This window comes from Erpetoichthys calabaricus, chromosome 13 (genome assembly GCF_900747795.2).
Source record: "Erpetoichthys calabaricus chromosome 13, fErpCal1.3, whole genome shotgun sequence".
Taxonomy (NCBI): Eukaryota; Metazoa; Chordata; class Cladistia; order Polypteriformes; family Polypteridae; genus Erpetoichthys; species Erpetoichthys calabaricus.
The window spans coordinates 12,260,961-12,283,962 of record NC_041406.2 but is presented as its reverse complement, the minus strand read 5'-3'; the positions used below and the strand labels follow the sequence as shown (position 1 = coordinate 12,283,962).

The window sequence follows — 23,002 nt, the reverse complement described above, 5'->3', positions numbered from 1 at the left end:
ACAAAGAAAATCGCAAAAAAAAATTTGCCCCGTGTACGACGTGCGTTGTGATTGTATAGGAAGTGTTTATGGCACGTTTTCCGCGAAATGCCCTTCTGTTTTTGTTGAATGATGAAAGAGCAAGCGAGCGAGAGAGAGAGAGAACGCGAGCGAGAGAAAGAAAGCGCGCACGCGAGCGAAATAGAGAGAGAGAGAGTGAGAGCGTGCGCGCAAGCGAGCCCAAGCAGAAGAAGTAAACATTACAGAAAAAAATTTCTTCGTGTATGACCTGATTTTCTAATGCTAATTTTTGTGAAAAAATGTGCGCGTGGTACATGCGTAAATACGGTACTCATATATAAGTCGGGTCTTGAAACCCAAAAAATCGATCATAAAATCAGACCCCGACTTATACACCCATTCAAAAATGTGACGCTTCTTGCTTCCTCCAATCTCGCACCAGTTTCTCAGAAACATCGAATTTTGTTGCAGCAGCTCGGTTACCAATTTCTTTCGCCACTTCAACGACTTTTAATTTAAAACCACCTTCATATTTTCTTCTGATCGAACGCTCCATCGTAGAAGAGGGATGCTCTTATGATAAAGGTGCATGAGGGTGTGAGATACAAAAAACACGAAACAGTGCAAACGTCACTTCGTAATAGTTCGGGTTTTACCGTGAGGTCACGTAGGCACAATACATAGAAAAAAAAGGCAGTGTGCTCCGTCGTTACTCTCTCAGGCAGGCTTTAGCATATCGTAATCTCTTAGACCAATAGTGCGAGTTTTCCGCATTCAACTTATACGACCAACATTATAAAATACCGGAAATTATATGGTAAAATCAACTCCCAACTTATCCACGAGTATATATCGTATGTAATCTTAGAGAGTCGTGAGCTGATGCCGCATGCCCCTGTGACCGCTAGTCGTGTAGAACGACATACCCAGTGACTTAATCCAAGTAGTCTGTGACTTGTCCCATTTGGGAACCAGCCATTTGGCAGTATGTCAGAAGCAAAGTGGACAGGTTATTGCAGTTGAAGCTCCGTGGGTCTGGCGTGGGACATCGATATGCATACTTTAGCTCATAATCGAGTCCTGGTAGCCTTTTTAAGAGCAGCTGTTATCATGTCGATCATTCCCCTTCCCTTTGGAATGTTTGGAAGTGCCACGCACAGGGAAAACCACTCATTGTTGATATGTTGGTGCTTTGTGGCGATCAGTCAATACTTTACGGAGGAATGAAAGCTTATCGTTCACGTGTTGGTACTTTATTACATCACAGACAAAACTCGTCATTCATTTGTTGATACTTTGCAGAAATCAAGCAACACTTCACATGGGAAAGCTCGTGTAGTTTAGAGGGATTGAAGAAATCGGTTGTAAAAGGAAAATACCTGCTCATCCTTTATTCACACACGCTCATCAGTAAAATAAATAAATAAATAAAATTAGAGGAAACTATAGCCATAAGCACAAATGGCCTCAACTTGGACTGCCGTAAATTGTCACATAACTGCACAATGCATATAATGCAGTGTAAGAGACAGCCAGGAGATTGAAGGATGGGGGAAGACAGCAGTTTTAGGGCACTGCCTACCCCAGAACACTAGATGGCAGCTCCCCTGGATTGCAGCAGTGCCCCAGAAGACTGACCAGCATAATAAGACTGAGAGCCACCTACTAGTATATTATCCAGGTTGTATTATTTTGTAATACTCTTTGTACTGTGTTTAGTAATTTAGAAATATTATTTAAAATACATTGTGAGGGATGCCCTCAGGATGGAAGGACCACGGTAGAGAGCATACACAGGGCATTAACTCCCCACGGAGTGCTAGATGGCAGGCCTCCAGGGTTGCAGCAGTCCCTCAGATTCTCACAGGGCATCATGGGACTTGGAGTTCTACAGTATATCTCAGCCCTGTTGGGTACTGTGGGTGCAGCCAAGGGGTGCTGTGAAAGTGGAAAGTGGAAAGAACCGTATGGCATCAGGTTTCCGCCTAACCTGAAAGTGCTTGCAGACAATATGGGTGGAAGACTAGAAACACTTCCGGGTTGCATGATATAAGAGGACTTGACCGACCTCACAGGGACGAGTCAGAGTTGGGTGGTAGGTGGACGATGTTTGCTGGGAGGAGCGGAGGAGAAAGAGACAGAGAAGAGAACAACAACTGTGTGCTGTGCCTATTGTTTCTTTGTGATTGTGGTGGTGGGAAACGCTTGGTGAAGAGTTTCCTAAAAATCAATAAGCTTTTTTTTATGCTTTTAACTTGTGCCCTGGGTCTGTTGTGTTGGGTTTGTTGAGGAGCAACAGTGCCCTCTAATGTCCACAGCAGTTACAAGGAATAAGGAGGAACACCGGTGTTTTGGACCTTACAAACAGAAGAGGTGCTCATCTATTTTATGTGCCCAGACAGATTGGAAAAAAAGGGGGGCAGAGACTGTGGCTGAATTTGCCATAGTTGGAAACTCTTCACGTGGTAACCGGCTTCATTAATGGCTGTCAGAAAAAGGGTTGAGCTTGTGATATTTTTGAAATGTGTTGGAAAATCTTCATGCAGCTGCATAATTTGAAATCCCCAGCACGTGTAAATTGATATACGTGTGCAACTGCAGTCATCGAGTTTGACTAGAAATACACTGTAACATCGGCATTAGTTAGCACATATTGCAATGACTTTGGTATTAGTCTATATAATCGAAGTTTATACTTAAATTAAAATTAAAAAAAAACTTACTTGTGCAGGGAAGTAATTGAGAAACTCAATGAGCTGAAAGCTGGAGTCCTGTATGCTCAGTGAAGCCTGTCGGATAACAAGATGTAAGGACTTCTGGGATTCCTTTAGTAGAGAATTCAGCCACACTTCCACATTGCCCTCTGCCATCACAGGCTTATCGAGCTGAACGACTTCACCCTCGCGGGAACAAATGGCGAGGATCCTGTCGTAGACCTGAAAATAGAGGAGAAGTCACATACAATTTAGATTGAATGTCTGCAAAGTGCCTGATAAGTGCAGCTGATCCAATGATGCACTGCCCTGGGATTGAATCTCTCGCCTGATTGTGCACACGTTCATCTCACGTTTGTGTGGATTTTTTTCCCAGGTACTCAAGTTTTACTCCAATACCTCAAACCTGAAGGCCTAACTTGGCCCCTATGTGAGCGAGAGTGTGACTTGGTGTGATGGAATGGCGTCCCGTCCAGGGCCGTGTTCTGCTTTGCGAACGTTTCTGTCAGGATGGGTTCTGACCCCCAAGAGAGACCCTGAATTGGGTTAAACGAATGCTCCTTCTGTAATGAAGAGTAATATCTAGCATTTAGGTTGATCATTTTATTATTATTATTAACGGCTACTGATGTCTAATTACACTGCACAACAAAGTTTGTGCTTCTTGAACACTGTTTCGTGTTTCTTGCAGATTTTTGGGTGCTGATCACGAATATCACATCAAAATTTACCCATCACGTACCATTTCAGTTTTGTCATGATTTTTTCTTATATTTGTATCCAAACATTTTCGCTCCCGTAAGTGACTTATCAACAACGGTTTGTGCAGCCTGAGAATGTCCAGCCATGGAATCAGGTCAGGTTGGAAGCTGTTCTGTGGAAGTTGACATCCTGGGCAGGTCTGAACGAGCTTGACGCTGTCCCAGCATGCTATAAAGGTGGTTTGCATACACCGATCCTGCTCATTTGGTTAATCTGGATAGTCAGTGTGTATGTACAGTATCAGTATAGTAAAGTATAGTATCTGTAGCAATATAACAGTAAGTAAGCTTGAGGCTACAGACGTTTTGGTGTTGGCGATATGTCTCGTCAATGTCGTAACAGCCGTGATACATTCTGCTATATCTGTGGTGAATATACACTTGCGCCTCAGAGACGTTGGATGACTGTTATTGTGAAGAAAGCTTATCATCTGTATTTCGGCTGCAAAATTGGTGATCAAGACAAGGAATGGGCTCCTCACATTTGCTGTGCGACATTTGCTGTCAGCTTGAGATCCTGGCTCAGAGGCACTCGAAAGACGATGATATGGCGAGAACAGAAAGACCATGGACCTTAGACGAACCAGATGAAGAAACTGAAATGCAGGATACTGACAGCGACACCGACCCGGATTTTGAACCGTGCTCATCACTGATAACACAGTCCGAATTGAACGATTTGGTCAGAGATTTGGGTCTGTCAAAGGCAAATCTCGGTGCTGTCAGTGACGACCACGCTGAAAGGTTTCACCAGGACATTGCTACAATGGAGAAACGATACCAGGACAACTGTAATCCATTAATGCTTGCTGACTACTGTTGGACACTGCAACGTGATGCACCAGACATTGAATACAAAAGAAAATCAGGAGCAAAACACTTTTAATTCTGTTGAATTTAATAGCTTATGCGAAAAATAAATGTGACTAAATACGTTATTGTCAGTAAACATATAAATGTCTATTGCTCAGAGTTCCTACGTGATGCAGTAAAACCAAAACTAAATTAGTGCATACCCAGTAGGTACCTGTCACAATCAGCAAAAACTTTTCAGGTAGCAAGACTTTTCAAAAAAATTGTTGTGCAGTGTTATTATTATTACTACTAACTAATAAGTTCTTGCCTGGGGACAATAATGACATAAAAAATTAAGACTTTTTGGTATTTGGTACACAATGTATCAATCCCAGAGGGAAAACTGTTTTTTCGCATGACCTTCGTGACTCAGAGCGTAGGGTCAGCCATTGTACTGGAGCAATTTTCAGGTTAAGGGCCTTGTTCAGGGGCCCAACAGAGCAGGATCCGTTCTACAGTTGTGGCCAAAAGTTCTGAGAACGACCCAAGTGTTGGTTTTCACAACATTTGCTGCTTCAGTGTTTTTAGATCTTTCTGTCAGATGTTTCTCTGGTCTACCGAAGTACAATTACAAACATTTCAGAAGTTTCAAAGGCTTTCATTGACAATGACATGAACTTTATGAGCAGTGCCTGGTTGTCTCCACACATACCGCTTAGAATTAAGGCCAAAAAGTTCTATCTTGGTCTCATCAGACCAGAGAATCTTATTTCTCACCATCTCAGAGTCCTTCAGGTGTCTTTTAGCAAACTCTATGCGGGCTGTCATGTGTCTTGCACTGAGGTATGTGTGGAGACAACCAGGCACTGCTCATCACTTGTCCAGTACAGTCCCCACAGTGAAGCATGGCGGTGGCAGCATCATGCTGTGGGGGTGTTTTTCAGCTGCAGAGACAGGACGACTGGTTGCAATCGAGGGAAAGATGAATGCGGCCAAGTACAGGGATATCCTGGACAAAAACCTTCTCCAGAGTGCTAAGGACCTCAGACTGGCCGAAGGTTTACCTTCCAACAAGACAATGACCCTAAGCACACAGCTAAAATAACGAAGGAGTGGCTTCACAACAACTCTGTGACTGTTCTTGAATGGCCCAGCCAGAGCCCTGACTTAAACCCAATTGAGCATCTCTGGAGAGACCTAAAAATGGCTGTCCACCAACGTTTACCATCCAACCTGACAGAACTGGAGAGGATCTGCAAGGAGGAATGGCAGAGGATCCCCAAATCCAGGTGTGAAAAACTTGTTGCATCTTTCCCAAGAAGACTCATGGCTGTATTAGCTCAAAAGGGTGCTTCTACTAAATACTGAGCAAAGGGTCTGAATACTTAGGACCATGTGATATTTCAGTTTTTCTTTTTTAATAAATCTGCAACAATTTCAAAAATTCTTTTTTTTGTCTGTCAATATGGGGTGCTGTGTGTACATTAATGAGGGAAAAAATTAATTTAAATGATTTTAGCAAATGGCTGCAATATGACAAAGAGTGAAAAATTGAAGGGGGTCTGAATACTTTCCGTACCCACTGTACATCCAAACCAACCCCCCCAGAGAACTCCCACTTCTTTAAGGGACAGAACAAGCAAACATCACACAGACAGTAACTGGAAAAACCCAGGACCCTCCAGATGTGTGAGACAGCAGTGTTACTCACTACGCAGCCATATGTTTTAAACAGATAACGTTTTCAAATAAGAGGTCATTCACCTTATCGTGGAATCTCACGGTTTTAATGTTGTCAAAAACGTTGAGAAGGTGGGCCTGGATTGTATGGGAATCGGAGGCCTGTCCCAAAATCTCCAAAAGTGCAGGATCTGACACAAAGAAGAACCGGGGGAAGAGAAGGCGCTTCTTTTCAAGGTAGCTACAATATAAAGAAAATGTTTGTAAAGAATTAGGTCCAGGACAGTTCCTCAAGTCTTTAACAGCAGTTTACTACGGACAGCTGATGGTCCCCCGATTTCTGATTACCCAGTCAGTGACTTCTGGCAGATTTCTAATTGCTCCAGTAGATGAGGTAACAGCTGCCCCATAGTCTCATCACCAACACAGCACTGCACCACATTTGGCATTTCATGAGCTCGAGTCATTATCTTCACCCACGATTTATCAATGTTGGAAAACCGCTTGGCTTCCTGCAACAAAAACATGAAAAGAACGGTCAACAGAGAGAAGGCCGTGGCTTCTCGAATTTTAATGTGATGCACTTCTTATGCATTGATCACTGCATTCATGAAATCATTTTCTTAACACATTTAATGCAACATTGGGACGTGTGAGTGAAGCCCCTGTACCAAGACCCCAAGCTTGGAGGCACCACACCGAAATTGCGTTGGCTGGGACTGCTGGGAGAAATTCATTAATCAGACGCCTCCATGACTTGGGGAAGGACAGGCTGGAGAAACCGCAGTTTGTATTACGGCAGTCGTTCCCTTTTCTGTTTCGACTGCACCCTGTGATGATGCGGGTTCCACTTCATGCTTCCATCTCCGTTTTGGGAGTGCTTGAACCCGACACCGTGGGTAACGTCACCGGATGAGCTGATCAGTGAAGACACAACGAAGCAAGGGGATGGTGAATAAAGGTGCAGAGCAAGTTAGTTATCTAAAACTAAAATCAAAACAAACTATTATTAAAAAGACATTTTCATAAACTGAAATAAAATAATTAACAAAACTGAAATGAAAAACTAAAACTAAACGAAACTATTAAAGTAGCTGATGTGGCAGGACTGCGGTGGGCTGGCGCCCTGCCCAGGGTTTGTTTCCTGCTTTGTGCCCTGTGTTGGCTGGGATTGGCTCCAGCAGACCCCCGTAACCCTGTAGTTAGGGTATAGCGGGTTGGATAATGGATGGATGTGGCAGGAGGCTGGGGGCCAGACTGAGCTGGGACGCCTGGAAGGACCGGGAGGCAGTCTATACGTCCCCCAGGCCACGAGGGGGCAACCACCCTGGATAATGAGGGGACCACAGGGATGGAGCAAGGAGGCTTAAACTCATTGGGGCCTGCGGGGCGCCCTGAGCATCGTGGAGCCTGGGAGATCTGCACTTCCGCCACACCTGGGAAGGTGGAGGAAGAAACTTCCAGGGACGCCCGGAGTGCTTCCAGGTGCTCATGCGGCACTTCCACCGCACCAGGAACTGCCATCGGAAGGACATCAATGAGCACCTGGAACAGATCTGGGTGACTATAAAAGGAGCCGCCTTCCTACAGTCGGGGAGTGAGAGTCGGGTGCTGGAGGAGGACGAAGCTCCAGAGATGGAGAGAAGAAAGGCGGCCCACGGACGTTTGAAAGGCCCAAGTAGGGGTGATTGGTGCGGGGCACTGTGTGTGTGCAGGATTTCATTGTAAATAAACCGCGTGTTTTATAGAACTGCTGGTGTCTGTTTGGTGGTGCAGTCATCTTTCCCTTTATCCTGACTAGTCTCCCAGTCTCTGCCACTGAAAAACATCCCCACAGCTTGATGCTGCCACCACCATACTTCACTGTAGGGATGGTATTGGCCTGGTGATGAGCAGTGCCTGGTTTCCTCCAAACGTGACGCCTGGCATTCACACCAAAGAGTTCAATCTTTGTCTCATCAGACCAGAGAATTTTCTTTCTCATGGTCTGAGAGTCCTTCAGGTGCCTTTTGGCAAACTCCAGGCGGGCTGCCATGTGCCTTTTACTAAGGAGTGGCTTCCGTCTGGCCACTCTACCATACAGGCCTGATTGGTGGATTGCTGCAGAGATGGTTGTCCTTCTGGAAGGTTCTCCTCTCTCCACAGAGGACCTCTGGAGCTCTGACAGAGTGACCATCGGGTTCTTGGTCACCTCCCTAACTAAGGCCCTTCTCCCCTGATTGCTCAGTTTAGATGGCCGTCCAGCTCTAGGAAGAGTCCTGGTGGTTTCGAACTTCTTCCACTTATGGATGATGGAGGCCACTGTGCTCATTGGGACCTTCAAAGCAGCAGAATTTTTTCTGTAACCTTTCCCAGATTTGTGCCTCGAGACAATCCTGTCTCTGAGGTCTACAGACAATTCCTTTGACTTCATGCTTGGTTTGTGCTCTGACATGAACTGTCAACTGTGGGACCTTCTATAGACAGGTGTGTGCCTTTCCAAATCATGTCCAGTCAACTGAATTTACCACAGGTGGACTCCAATGAAGCTGCAGAAACATCTCAAGGATGATCAGGGGAAACAGGATGCACCTGAGCTCAATTTTCGAGCTTCATGGCAAAAGCTGTGAATACTTATGTACATGTGCTTTCTCAGTTTTTTTATTTTTAATAAACTTGTAAAAATCTCAAGTAAACTTTTTTCACGTTGTCATTATGGGGTGTTGTGTGTAGAATTCTGAGGAAAAAAATGAATTTAACCCATTTTGGAATAAGGCTGTAACATAACAAAATGTGGAAAAAGTGATGCACTGTATATCCTAACACAGGGTCACGGGGGTCTGCTGAAGCCAATCCCAGCCAGCACAGGGCGCAAGGCAGGAACAAACCCCGGACAGGGCGCCAGCCCACTGCAGGACACACACACACACCAAGCACACACTAGGGACAATTTAGAATCGCCAATACACCTAACCTGCATGTCTTTGCACTGTGGGAGGAAACCCACACAGACACGGTGTAAACATGCAAACTCCATGCAGGGAGGACCCGGGAACCGAACCCGGGTCTCCTAAATGTGAGGCAGCAGCGCTACCCATCTGGGACCCCTGACTGCGCTGACCTCTCCCTTTCACAGCGGGCTGGCTCGTCCGCTCTTTCCCCAATGCTGTTCTCTGCCTTTTGAGCTTCAGAATGAGGAGGTTAGGAACAGGTGCTGATACAGCGCATTGCCTCACCCACCACAAGATAAACCAACTCAGGATCCCAGATTAGGAGCCAAGTGCAGCCATACGACAGGTGAGACCTCAGCACTACACTAGTTCAGATGGAATGGAACCAGTGTGAGGTTTTTTTAGTGGTGGCTGGAGTGCCAATTCTGCCACCAGCCCCCAGGTTTTTCCCTACAGGTTAGAGGGCCTACATGCAGGGCTGGATGCAGACTAATGTCATACCCAGGATGGAGCATCAGAGTGGAGAAGAAGAAAGGTGACTGAAGTGACTCTGAGCGTGGCGTGGTTGTTGGTGCCAGACGGGCTGGTCTGAGTATTTCACAAACTGCTGATCTTCTGGGATTTTCACACACAACCATCTCTAGGGTTTACATGAGAATGGTCTGAAAAAGGGAAAATATCAGGCAACAGGAACTCAAATAAGCACTTGTTGCAACTGAGGTGTGCAGAAGAGCAGCTCTGAACACACAACACGTCAAACCTTGAAGCAGGTGGGCTACAGCAGCAGGAGACCTCACCGGGTGAAATCCCTTCAGCTAAGATCAGGCAACTGAGGCTACAATTCACACAGGGCTCAGCAAAATTAGACAACAGAAGATAGGAAAAATGTAGCCTGGTCTGATGACTCTCGATTTCTGCTGAGATATTTGGATGGTAGGCTCAGAATTTGGAGTCAACAACTGAGAAAATGGATCCATCCTGCCTTGGATCAATGGTTCAGACTGCTGGTGCTGGTGTTGTAATGGTGTCAGGGATATTTTCTTGGCACACTTTGGGCCCCTTAGTACCAACTGAGCATCGCTTAAATGCCACAGCCTACCTGAGTGTCATTGCTGACCATGTTCATCCGTTTATGACCACCATCTTCTGATGGCTCCTTCTAGCAGGCAAACACGCCATGTCTCAAAGGTCAGATCATCTCAAACATGGCAAGGAGTTCACTGGACTCCAATGGCCTCCACAGTCACCAGATCTCAATCCAATAGAGCACGTTTGGGCATGTGGTGGAACGGGAGACTCACATCATGGATGTGCAGCCAGCAAATCTGCAGCAACTGCGTGATGCTATCGTGTCAATATGGCCCAAAATCTCTGAGGAATGTTTCCAGCATCATGTTGAATCTACACCACCAAGAATTACGGCAGTTCTGAAGGCAAAAAAAGGAGGTCCAACTCGGTGCTAGTGAGGTGTACCTCATAAACTGGTCAGAGAGTGTGTATACATTACCTGTAAAAACTATTCACTCCCTTGGAAGATTTCACATTTTATTTGTTTTTTTATACAACATTCAATCACAGTAGGGGTGAAAGCACGGTGGCGCAGTGTTAGTACAGCTGCGTCACAGTAAGGAGGCCTCGATTCACATCCTGTGCCCTCCATGCGTGGACTTTGCATGCTCGCCAAGTGTCAGTGGGTCCAAAGCCATGCAAGTAAAGTGGACTGGCAATGCTATACTGTGTGTGTGTGTGTGTGTGTGTGTTTGCCCTGAGATGGACTGATGCCCTGTCCAGGGTTTGTTTCTGTCTTGCACCCTATGCTAGCTGGGATAGGGTCCAGAATACCCTGTTCAGGACAATACAGTTTAGAAATTTCCTAACGGACTGATTCACATGGGATTAATGTCAAAGTGAAAGCAGATCTCTGCAAAGGGGACAAAATTAATTACAAATATAAACGACAAAAAAAATTAATTGCATAAGTATTCACCCCACCAAGTCAGTATTTAGTAGATGGCAGCCATGACAGTCTTGAGTCCAGCCACGGATTGAAACATTTGGTTTGTCAATCCAGATATGACACACATTGAGGAAGGCAGAAGACTCGCAATTCCATCCACGCGATAGTTGGTTTTGGAATCGCGGTCGGGGGTCTTTGGAACTGTTAATCACTATGGCACTAATGCCAGACCTCTACATTTTAAATGACAATTAGAAACACTGCTCAGAGAGCAGACACTGTTAATAAGTGAGAGCAACATTCCTTACCTTTGGAAGCTGCTTAGCAATGTCTCCGCCAACAAAGACAGCCTCCAAGTAAATCCACAGGTTTTGAACGGTCATCCAGTTTTCTATAATGTCTGTGGTATTTGAGAGATTCTGCACCCATTTCTGAATCTGCGTTTTAAAAGGTGTGTTGTACCTGATGGAAACAGAATTACATTGACAGCATGGAGGTTATTGACTGTACACTACATCTGATGGTATAAACCAAGTACTGTCCTGTCATTACCCTGTCTAGGCATCACTATATGCTGCACGTCACTTAAGCGGTGCCAGGCTTAACGTGTGCATCTCTGGTCTTTAAAAGTAACTGCTCTACCAAAGATGAAGAAAGGCACAAACGCGGAGAAACAGAATTCTAAAAGGACAAGGAGATGACAAAAATGGAATCAAAGTCCTAAACGGCCTGAGGCCAAACAACAGGCAAACAACCAAACAAATTACAAAAGCCCAAAATGCAAACCAGACACGCAGTCAGTAAACATTTAGAGATTCCGAGTGTTATGGCGGATGATAAAGGCAAGTGAATTTTTATGAAAGAGAAGAGACAAAGTCGTTAGGACAAACGAAAGTAAACATTCTTCTGTAATAACCAAGGGTGGGCGTGGTTTCCTCTCAAAAGACCAAATCACAGTAAGCTGTTAGTGCCACCTGGTTGGTCTCGTTTTGATTTATTTGCATTTTCATGTGAGAACTCGCACAAGTGAATAAAGAGCCTTACACTTGAGAAAGTGGTACCAGGAATGTGCGATAAAGTCATTATTTCCAGATCCCTTTTGCTGTCAAAAACATGCCACTTCATTGGTAAGTTATTAGGCTTTCATTTTTCCGGTGGTGCCTCGTGCCCCATAAAATTATGTGTGCTCCACTATAAAATGGAGGAACTGGCTGTGTAAATTTTTTTTTTATTACAGAAAACACTTAACTTTAGAACACAATTTCAAGTGGAAAATGCATATACAGTGCATCCGGAAAGTATTCACAGCACATCACTTTCTCCACATTTTGTTAAGTTACAGCCTTATTCCAAAATGGATTCAATTCATTTTTTTCCTCAGAATTCTGCACACAACACCCCATAATGACAACGTGAAAAACAGTTTGAGGTTTTTGCAAATTTATTAAAAATAAAAAAATTGAGAAAGCACATGTACATAAGTATTCACAGCCTTTGCCATGAAGCTCCAAATTGAGCTCAGGTGCATCCTGTTTCCCCTGATCATCCTTGAGATGTTTCTGCAGCTTCATTGGAGTCCACCTGTGGTAAATTCAGTTGACTGGACATGATTTGGAAAGGCACACACCTGTCTATAGAAGGTCCCACAGTTGACAGTTCATGTCAGAGCACAAACCAAGCATGAAGTCAAAGGAATTGTCTGTAGACCTCAGAGACAGGATTGTCTCGAGGCACAAATCTGGGGAAGGTTACAGAAAAATTTCTGCTGCTTTGAAGGTCCCAATGAGCACAGTGGCCTCCATCATCCGTAAGTGGAAGAAGTTCGAAACCACCAAGACTCTTACTAGAGTTGGCCGGCCATCTAAACTGAGCGATTGGGGGAGAAGGGCCTTAGTCAGGGAGGTGACCAAGAACCCAGTGATCACTCTGTCAGAGCTCCAGAGGTCCTCTGTGGAGACAGGAGAACTTTCCAGAAGGACAACCATCTCTGCAGCAATCCACCAATCAGGCCTGTATGGTAGACTGGCCAGACGGAAGCCACTCCTTAGTAAAAAACACATGGCAGCCCACCTGGAGTTTGCCAAAAGGCACCTGAAGGACTTTCAGACCATGAGAAAGAAAATTCTCTGGTCTGATGAGACAAAGATTGAACTCTTTGGTGTGAATGCCAGGCGTCACGTTTGGAGGAAACCAGGCACCGCTCATCACCAGGCCAATACCGTCCCTACAGTGAAGTATGGTGGTGGCAGCATCATGCTGTGGGGATGTTTTTCAGTGGCAGGGACTGGGGGACTAGTCAGGATAAAGGGAAAGATGACTGCAGCAATGTACAGAGACATCCTGGATGAAAACCTGCTCCAGAGCGCTCTTGACCTCAGACTGGGGCGACGGTTCATTTTTCAGCAGGACAACGACCCTAAGCACACAGCCAAGATATCAAAGGAGTGGCTTCAGGACAACTCTGTGAATGTCCTTGAGTGGCCCAGCCAGAGCCCAGACTTGAATCCGATTGAACATCTCTGGAGAGATTTTAAAATGGCTGTGCACCGACGCTTCCCATCCAACCTGATGGAGCTTGAGAGGTGCTGCAAAGAGGAATGGGCGAAACTGGCCAAAAATAGGTGTGCCAAGTTTGTGGCATCATAGTCAAAAAGACTTGAGGCTGTAATTGCTGCCAAAGGTGCATCGACAAAGTACTGAGCAAAGGCTGTAAATACTTATGTACATGGGATTTCTCAGTTTTTTTATTTTTAATAAATTTGCAAAAACCTCAAGTAAACTTTTTTCACGTTGTCATTATGGGGTGTTGTGTGTAGAATTCTGAGGAAAAAAATGAATTGAATCCATTTTGGAATAAAGCTATAACATAACAAAATGTGGAAAAAGTGATGCGCTGGGAATACTTTCCGGATGCACTGTAAAAAAAATATTTCTAAATGTCTTATAAATGTAAAAACCATACTACTGTGCTTTTCTAAATGCAGATTAACAGAGGAGGAAAAAAGACCAGCTAATTAAATGAGATCAGCTGTTATCGATTATTATCACTGATTGTAAATCAATCTTTTTGGAAAAAAAACCTGCAGCTACAGGGGGTCCCCAGGACTGAGTCTGGGAATTAAGAAAACCCACCCCCCACCCCTGCATTCGCCAAGCATTAGATTGGCAGACCACCCTTACCACACAGCTGGCTCTTTCTCCCCTCTGGATGAGTTCCCTGGAACATCTCAGTCATTAACTCAGATCAGACACTAAAGGCTCGTTTATACTTCACGCTCAGAATGCGGACGAACACATCATGGCTGCCGCACGTTCCCAGCATTCATTTGACGCGTCCTCTGAGCAGGTCCTCAGAAATGAATGCGACGTGTGTGCGAGTTGCAGTACCAGCAAAAAGTCGGGGGCACAGTGTTATAAAAGTTGGAATGTGACGTCAGAGTCTCTGTTTACTATCTACATGTGACAGAAAGCTGCTTTGAGGATCGATGTGCGTGCTTCGATATTTGATGAATGGTTGAATGTGGTGAAGGAAAGTGCCGACATACAGAGGCATTCGTGGTGCTTTTATATTCAAGCGTCGCATATTCCCGATCGTAATGACACGATACATTTTAAAAGTCTCACATACCATCTTTTGTGCTGTCTTTTTTTTTTTTATCGGGGGCTTCCTCCTGACCTGACAGCAATAGATCACCACACAGAACACATTAAATGTATGATATTCCAATTCTCTGCACATTTAGAATCCTTAGATTTATACTTGATATCACTTTCATGATGAAATGCATTAACATATGTATGTTACATTTTACAGATAAATGGTTTAAAATAACGAACACTGCTAATAATTACACACTTTGGGGTGACACAGTAGCGGAGTGGTAGCACTGCTGTCTTGTAGGGAGTCCCGTCCCTTTCGTTCCCTGCCTGGAGTTTGCAGGTTTTCCTGCTGGGTTTCCACACTGTGCTCCGGTTTCCTTCCAAAGATATGCAGATTTGATGACACTAAAATGACACCAGTGTGTGTGTGTGTGTGTGCTTCTATTCACCTTGCGATGAGCTGATGACCCGTCCAGGGATTGTTTCAGTCTCGTGCCCAATGCTTGCTGGAATGGACACATCCCTGGATTGATGGATTTAATCATTAAACATCCTTTCAGAGATATTGCAGTAAGGTGTCATCGGAATTTAATGGCTGTTCCAGGCAATTCACAACACAGCGAAGACGAACCTGTTCTCACTGTGATAATATCTCGCACTGCCACCTGGTGGATTCTTCCAGATTTACATAAAGTACGCGCACAAGTAGAAACAGTAAAACGCTTGCATAGCAGGAGCGTCCACTGGACCATGTGTCGCGTGAAGTATAAACCCAGCCTAAGCAATGCGCTGCTGTATTCTGCTTTCCCTTACCTGTTGCTCATCAAGGACCCTAAGATCATTAAGCTGTCCTCCATGCTGGCAATGACTTCAGAAGTGCTGTCTCCTCTCAGTAAGAGCTCACCCCGGGTTTTGAAATTTGCAAACGTGAAAGTTTTGTTATCCCATTCTGCAATCACTTGCTTCAGCTTCTGCTCAATGTCACGTTCTTTGACTGCACTTATGCAGATGTCCTGGAAAACAACAACAATAATTTATTTCTCACATAGCCCACCATCATACCAAGAATGCCTCAAAGCTCTTTAACAGGCCCTGTTTTTTTGACAATCCCCCCAGCCTTGACTTCTCTAAGAAAACAATAAATAGAAAACCTTGCAGAAAAAAAGGCAATTCAGAGAAAGACCCCCCAGTCCAGGAAGGTTAGGCTTGCAATGGGCGTCAAAAATGGTCAAATACAACAAATATAACAGAACACAAGTAATCCTCCTCACAGAGCTTGATGGCCAGTCTGTCATTGTCACCCCAGAAATACAACACAGCAGTACAACACACTGTAACATATATGGACACAGATTTGTTCAAATATATCAAAAACAAAGCAGTACTACCCTTGAGAAAGTAGTACCAGGAATGGGCGATAAAATTATTATTTCCAGATCTCTTTTGCGGTCAAAAACATGGAAGACGTGTTTTCTTATATCGAAACTTTTGCCACATCAGCAGTACATTATTAGGGTTTTATTTTTCCGGTGTTCCCTCGTGCCCCACTATAAAAATGGCAGGACTGGCTGTGTATTTTTTTTTTAATTACAGAAAACACTGATTAACTTACTCTTTCGAAATTTACCTTATGAGATGTTGTTTCAACTTCTCTTTGGTTCCCCAATACAAGGTATAGAAATGGCAGCAGAGTCGAGTCGTCATAGCAGCTGGTTACGTACACGCGAGTGGACTTCCACACATATATGAACTCTGCATTGGCTTCATCTTTCAGAAATGTTATGTTTAAGAAGTACAGTCATATGAAAAAGTTTGAGAACCCCTCTTAATTCTTTGGATTTTTGTTTCTCATTGGCTGAGCTTTCAAAGTATCAACTTCCTTTTAATATCTGACATGCCGTATGGACACAGTAGGATTTCAGCAGTGACATTAAGTTTATTGGATTAACAGAAAATATGAAATATGCATCCTAACAAAATTAGACAGGTGCATAAATGTGGGCACCCCAACAGAGATATGACATCAATACTTAGTTGAGCCTCTAGACCACAGGTGTCAAACTCCAGGCCTGGAGGGCCGCAGTGGTTGCAGGTTTTCATTCTAACCCTTTTCCTAATCAGTGACCAGTTTTCACTGCTAATTCACTTTTTCCCCCTTTATTTTAACAGTCATGTTAGAAGGATTCAGTCCTGTGAATTGATTTGCTTCCTCATTAAATGACAGCCAAACAGAAATGAGATGTGAAACGAGCCAACAGATGACCAGTTTAAACTGGGGCTTCCAATCAGTTTCTTAATGAGAAGCCGATGCTTGCTGTTAATTAAACCCGTTATTTAATTCCACGGCTTGTTGCTGCTCTCATTCTGCAACAGCACACATTTCCAAAACTGTTGATTTTTTGTTTTTTATAAGAACATCGTCAAAGTGTTTTGGTGAGTTGAGAGAGCAACCTTACTGAGACCATCACCTTTCTTTATTTTCAGATATTGTGTGATGTGGCAGCTTGCTTTGTGTCTCATTATTGTTTGGCTGCTAATTAAGGAAAAAGAAACAACTAAAGGGCCAGAGTCAAGTTAATTAAAAGAAGTAATTAGCAGCAAAAATTGGTCACTAATTAAGAAGATGGTTAGAATGAAAACCTGCAGCCACTGTGGCACTCCACGACTGGAGTTCGACACCCCTGCTCTAGACGCTGTCCTCCCAAAGCCTTTGACGAGTGTCTGATTCTGGATGGAGGTATTTCTGACCATTCTTCCATACAAAATCTCTCCAGTTCAGTTAATTTTGATGGACAGCCTGCTTCAAATCATCTCATAGATTTTCAGTGATATTCAAGTCAGAGGACTGTGATGGCCATTCCAGAACATTGTACTGATCCTTTTGCATGAATGCCTTTGTAGATTTCCAACTGTGTTTTGGGTCATTGTCTTGTTGGAATATCCAACCCCTGCATAACTTCAACTTTGTAACTGATGCTTGAACATTATCCTGAAGAATTTGTTGATATTGGGTTGAATTCATGCGACCCTCGACTTTAACAAGGGCCCCAGTCCCTGAACTAGTCACACAGTCCCACAGCATGATGGAACCTCCACCAAATGTGACAGTAGGTAGCAGGTGTTTTTCTTAGAATGCGGTGTTCTTCTTCCGCCATGCAAAGTGCTTTTTGTTATGACCAGATAATTTGTGTCTCGTCAGTACAAAGCACTTTGTTCCAAAATGAATCTGGCTTGTCTAAATGAGCATTGGCATACAACAAGCGACTCTGTTTGTGGTGTGAGTGCAGAAAGGGCTTCTTTCTCATCACCCTGCCATACAGATGTTCTTTGTGCAAATTGCGCTGAATTGTAGAACGATGTACAGATACACCATCTGCAGCGAGATGTTCTTGCAGGTCTTTGGAGGTGATCTGTGGGTTGTCTGTCACCATTCCCATAATCCTGCTCATATGCCGCTCCTGGATTTTTCTTGGCCTGCCAGACCTGCTGGGTGTAACAGCAACTGTGCCTGTGGCCTTCCATTTCCTGATGACATTCCTTACAGTTGAAACTGACAGCTTTGTGTAGCCTTCATCTAAACCAGGAAACTCAACAATCTTTGTTTTCAGATCTTTGGAGAGTTGCTTTGAGGATCCCATGCTGTCACTCTTCAGAGGAGAGTCAAAGGGAAGCTCAACTTGCAATTGACCACCTTAAATACCTTTATATCTCATGATGGGACACACCTGTCTATGAAGGTCAAGGCTTAACGACCTCATCACGCCAAGTAATCAGCATTGAGCAGTGACAGACATTCAAATCAGCACAATGACAAGGGGACCCACATTTGTGCACAGCCAGTTTTTCACATTTGATTTAATGTAATAACTAAATACTGTGTCACTCAAAATCTTTGTTCGGAAAACACAGCAGTACTCAGATGTTCCTAGGAAATGAAAGACATACCAATGTTATCTTTATTATTGAAAGGAGAGTCAATTATTATGCAGGCTGAGAGGGGTTCACAAACTTTTTCATATGACAGTATGAACTACAATTAGCCATAGACTCTCCACTAGTGTTGGATCGATACTAAAATTATCACTCTGGCATCACAACTAGCTTTTAAACCTCAGTACCTGTACCAAAATGGTTCCATAGCAAATAACAGATAACTCCAAGAAACCTCACCCTATGTTACTCCAGCCTCCCTGGGGCGTCCTGCCATTACGCTGCACTATGCACCACTTATCTCTTGCTAATATCAAAGCAAGTTTGAAATCATTAAAGCAATAATGAAGTGAAGTCTTGTTCTCATCTAAGTAAAAGAAAGTGGTTCTCCATGAAGTCGCATCAAAGCAAACTGAGGTCCCCTGTGACATCTTGATCACATTGAAGAACTAGAAGGGGGGGCCACTGTGAAGTCACGATCGCATTGAACCTGTAAGGGGGGGGGGGGGGGGGGTCAGTTAGTCCTCCATGAAGTCTCAATCGCGTCAAAGCAAATTGAGGTCTCCCGTGAAGTCTCAATCACACATTAGGGAGGTGGTTGGTTGGCCCACTCTGAAGTCACGATAGCATCAAAGCTTGTTTCATAAAGTCTATAGAATGGACATTTTTTCACATTTACAATATTGAGTGTCAAGTAAATGGGGTGGGGGGGGGGGGGTGGAGGGATTGGTGAAGTAGACTGAAAATTGTGAAATGCTGGTACCATACCGTTTTAAAATTTCATTTTTTTGGTTACGGCTGGCGTCCTTCAACATCTGCAATAAGATGCTGCAGATATTCTATCAGACAGTTGTGGCGAGCGCCCTCTTCTACGCGGTGGTGTGCTGGGGAGGCAGCATTAAGAAGAAGGACACCTCATGACTGGACAAACTGGTGAGGAAGGCAGGCTCTATTGTACGCATGGAGCTGGACAGTTTAACATCTGTGGCAGAGTGACGGGCGCTCAGCAGGCTCCTATCAATTATGGAGAATCCACTGCATCCACTGAACAGGATCATCTCCAGACAGAGGAGCAGCTTCAGCGACAGACTGCTGTCACCGTCCTGCTCCACTGACAGACTGAGGAGATCGTTCCTCCCCCAAACTATGCGACTCTTCAATTTCACCCGGGGGGGTAAACGTTAACAGATACAAAGTTATTGTCTGTTTTTATTAATCAATTATTTTATCAATCTTTAATTTAATATTGTTTTTTGTATCAGTATGCTGCTGCTGGAGAATGTGAATTTCCCCTTGGGATTAATAAAGTATCTATCTATCTATCTATCTATCTATCTATCTATCTATCTATCTATCTATCTATCTATCTATCTATCTGTCTGTCTGTCTGTCTGTCTGTCTGTCTGTCTGTCTGTCTGTCTGTCTGTCATCTTTCCTATCTCTATCTATCTATCTATCTATCTATCTATCTATCTATCTATCTATCTATCTATCTATCTATCTATCTATCTACTTTTCCAGCTCCTGTGTACCACACAATCCTGTTCTCCATCATCACCAAATAAAACGAGTACATCAATCAGTGCAGTCTTTACATCATTTGAGCTGGCATCTCGTGTCTAGGAATATCATTTCAGCTACAACAAGCATATCTGAGCTTGGCTTTTGAAATACATGACAGTGTAGAATGGTAGGTTATTATAAATATGAATTTAATGTACACACGTAATTACTGTTACTGCTGTTATTTTTCATTAAATATTTAATACACAAAAATGTGCTACCTGTTTTTGATGAAGAAATGACAAAGTTAATAACTCTTCAACTTTCAAATCAATAAACTCTGCAAACGCATCTGAATGCAACGCCACGCGTACATGGTCTAACTTGATTAGTGTATGCTGTATGTGCCAGCAGCAAAGCAACTGAAATTCATTAGAAGCCAAGCGATCTCAATACTTCTGTGGAAGAAGCAGCCACTAAATAATACACAGTGGACATCCCATTGTACTCCAGTAAGGACCTGTACCCCGGTAATGGAATCTGGACCACCAGGCAATTTGTACCGTCAATGTGCCTCAGTAGCAACTCTCACCTCAATTTCTTCCTTGCATTTTAAAAGGGGAGCTTCCATTATGTTTCTCAGCTTAAATGTGTCACTTTCCACATCAAAGTTGTGTCCCGTTGCTTCGGTAATCCTCTTCCAGTGACGTGTCATCATGGCCTTGTTAGTCATCAACTCTAAGAGCGGACAGCACTCACTGAAATCGTCGATGGTCTTCTTCAGGTCGAGAAAAGCTTGCCATTCCTTTAAAGCACGGGGAAGTTTGCGGCATCTCAAAGACAAAAACAAATAGTTTTTTAGGTATGAAATTACAAACGATATATTTATTTATAGGCGCCTTTCAAGGAACACAAGGACCCCTTACAGAGCACATTAATAACAACGATCACAACGTATACAATAATAAAATTGAATTTAAATTTATCAGCTAAAATTACCAGACAGAATAAAGCAGCTTAAAAAGACGGGTTTTAAGATGAGATTGAAAGGTAGGGAGAGAGTCAGTATTACGAATGTCTTGTGGGAGAGAGTTCCAGAGGCGAGGGGCCACTCGACTGAAAGCTCTAAACCCCATGGTAGTCAAGCGAGCAGGAGAGATAAGAAGAATGATGGAGGAAGAAGATCTAAGGATACGAGAAGGAACGGACATGTGAAGAAGATCAGAAAGATAAGGAGGTGCCAGATTATGAAGGGTCTTGTAAGTAATAAGCACAATCTCAAAATCAATGTGATGTTTAATAGGGAGCCAGTGAAGCTGTTGAAGGACAGGAGTAATGTGTTCTGTGGAAGGGGTTCTGGTAATCAAACGTGCTGCAGCATTCTGAACCAATTGGAGTTTGTAAAGGAGTTTGTGTGGAAGACCAGAAAGGATAGAATTACAAAAATCAATACAAGATGTAACCAGAGCATGAACAAGGATAGCAGTGCAGGTATATATCTATGTATCTATCTATATCTATAATATGTATATATTGTAACGCACAAGCGCATGGGGAGCGGCTTAAGGACCCAACGGGCGCCGCAACGAGTTGTGCCAGGGGACAATGGCGGGGTACTAACCTCTATTTTTATTTCTCCAGAAAGAACGAAGCACCGCTGCCATAACTGTACCCGGAAGACACACTTCTTACTTTACACACACTTCCGGGTTCCTTTCTTACCTCTGGTCCCTTCCTGATGACATCAATTACCCACCTACCATCACGACATCCCCATCAATTTCATCACTTCCTGTCCATCACTATAAATTGTCCACCAGACATTTTTTGTTGTTGCTTGTCTGTACTGGATTCTACTGACAAAAAACCTTTTACTTTGCAGTATACGGGGCCTAAAAACCCCAAACCTTTATAGTGGTCTTTGTGTTTCCTTACAATATATATATATACAGTCATATATAAAAGTCTGGGAACCCCTCTCAGCCTGCATAATAATTGACTCTCCTTTCAACATAAAGATAACAGTGGTCTGTCTTTCATTTCCTGAATATCTGAGTACTGCTGTGTTTTCCGAACAAATATTTTTAGTGACGCAGTATTTAGTTGTATGAAATGAAATCAAATGTGAAAAACTGGCTGTGCACAAATGTGGGTCCCCTTGTCATTGTGCTGATTTGAATGCCTGTCACTGCTCAATGCTGATTACTTGGTTGATGAGCTCATTAAGCCTTGAACTTCATAGACAGGTGTGTCCATCATGAGGTATAAAGGGATTTAAGGTGGTCAATTACAAGTTGTGCTTCCCTTTGACTCTCCTCTGAAGAGTGACAGCATGGGATCCTCAAAGCAACTCTCCAAAGATCTGAAAACAAAGATTGTTGAGTCTCCTGGTTTAGGGGAAGGCTACAAAAAGCCATCTCAGAGGTTTAAACTGTCAGTTTCAACTGTAAGGAATGGAATCAGGACATGGAAGGCCACAGGCACAGTTGCTGTTAAACCCAGCAGGTCTGGCAGGCAAAGAAAAATACAGGAGCGGCATATGAGCAGGATTGTGAGAATGGTGACAGACAACCCACAGAGCACCTCCAAAGACCTGCAAGAACATCTCGCTGCAGATGGTGTATCTGTACATCGTTCTACAATTCAGCGCAATTTGCACAAAGAACATCTGTATGGCAGGGTTATGAGAAAGAAGCCCTTTCTGCACTCACACCACAAACAGAGTCGCTTGTTGTATGCCAATGCTCATTTAGACAAGCCAGATTCATTTTGGAACAAAGTGCTTTGGACTGATGAGACAAAAATTGAGTTATTAGGTCAAAACAAGAAGCGCTTTGCATGGCGGAAGACGAAAACCGCATTCCAAGAAAAAACACCTGCTACCTACTGTCACATTTGGTGGAGGTTCCATCATGCTGTGGGGCTGTGTGGCTAGTTCAGGGACTGGGGCCCTTGTTGAAGTTGAGGGTCGGATGAATTCAACACAATATCAACAAATTCTTAAGGATAATGTTCAGGCATCAGTCACAAAGTTGAAGTTACGCAGGGGTTAGATATTCCACTAAGACAATGACCCAAAACACAGTTGGAAATCTACAAAGGCATTCATGCAGAGGGAGAAGTACAATGTTC

General features: G+C 43.7%; 1 protein-coding gene and 1 long non-coding RNA gene across 4 annotated transcripts in view; one reads left to right on the top strand and one right to left on the bottom strand.

The window, feature by feature from the left end:
- Window positions 1–23,002, top strand: part of LOC127530043 (uncharacterized) — a 454,116-nt gene that overhangs the window by 209,199 nt on the left and 221,915 nt on the right. The window lies entirely within an intron of this gene.
- dnah5 (dynein, axonemal, heavy chain 5) overlaps window positions 1–23,002 on the bottom strand; it is a 437,381-nt gene that overhangs the window by 210,384 nt on the left and 203,995 nt on the right. For all 3 annotated transcript variants that reach the window (XM_051935611.1, XM_051935612.1, XM_051935613.1), the window contains exons 28-33: window positions 20,463–20,703; window positions 15,251–15,450; window positions 11,146–11,299; window positions 6,299–6,462; window positions 6,035–6,191; window positions 2,724–2,936 (exon numbers count right to left, since the gene is read on the bottom strand). In XM_051935611.1, the coding sequence (XP_051791571.1) occupies window positions 2,724–2,936; window positions 6,035–6,191; window positions 6,299–6,462; window positions 11,146–11,299; window positions 15,251–15,450; window positions 20,463–20,703 (1,129 nt within the window). The remainder of the gene's footprint in view (window positions 1–2,723; window positions 2,937–6,034; window positions 6,192–6,298; window positions 6,463–11,145; window positions 11,300–15,250; window positions 15,451–20,462; window positions 20,704–23,002) is intronic.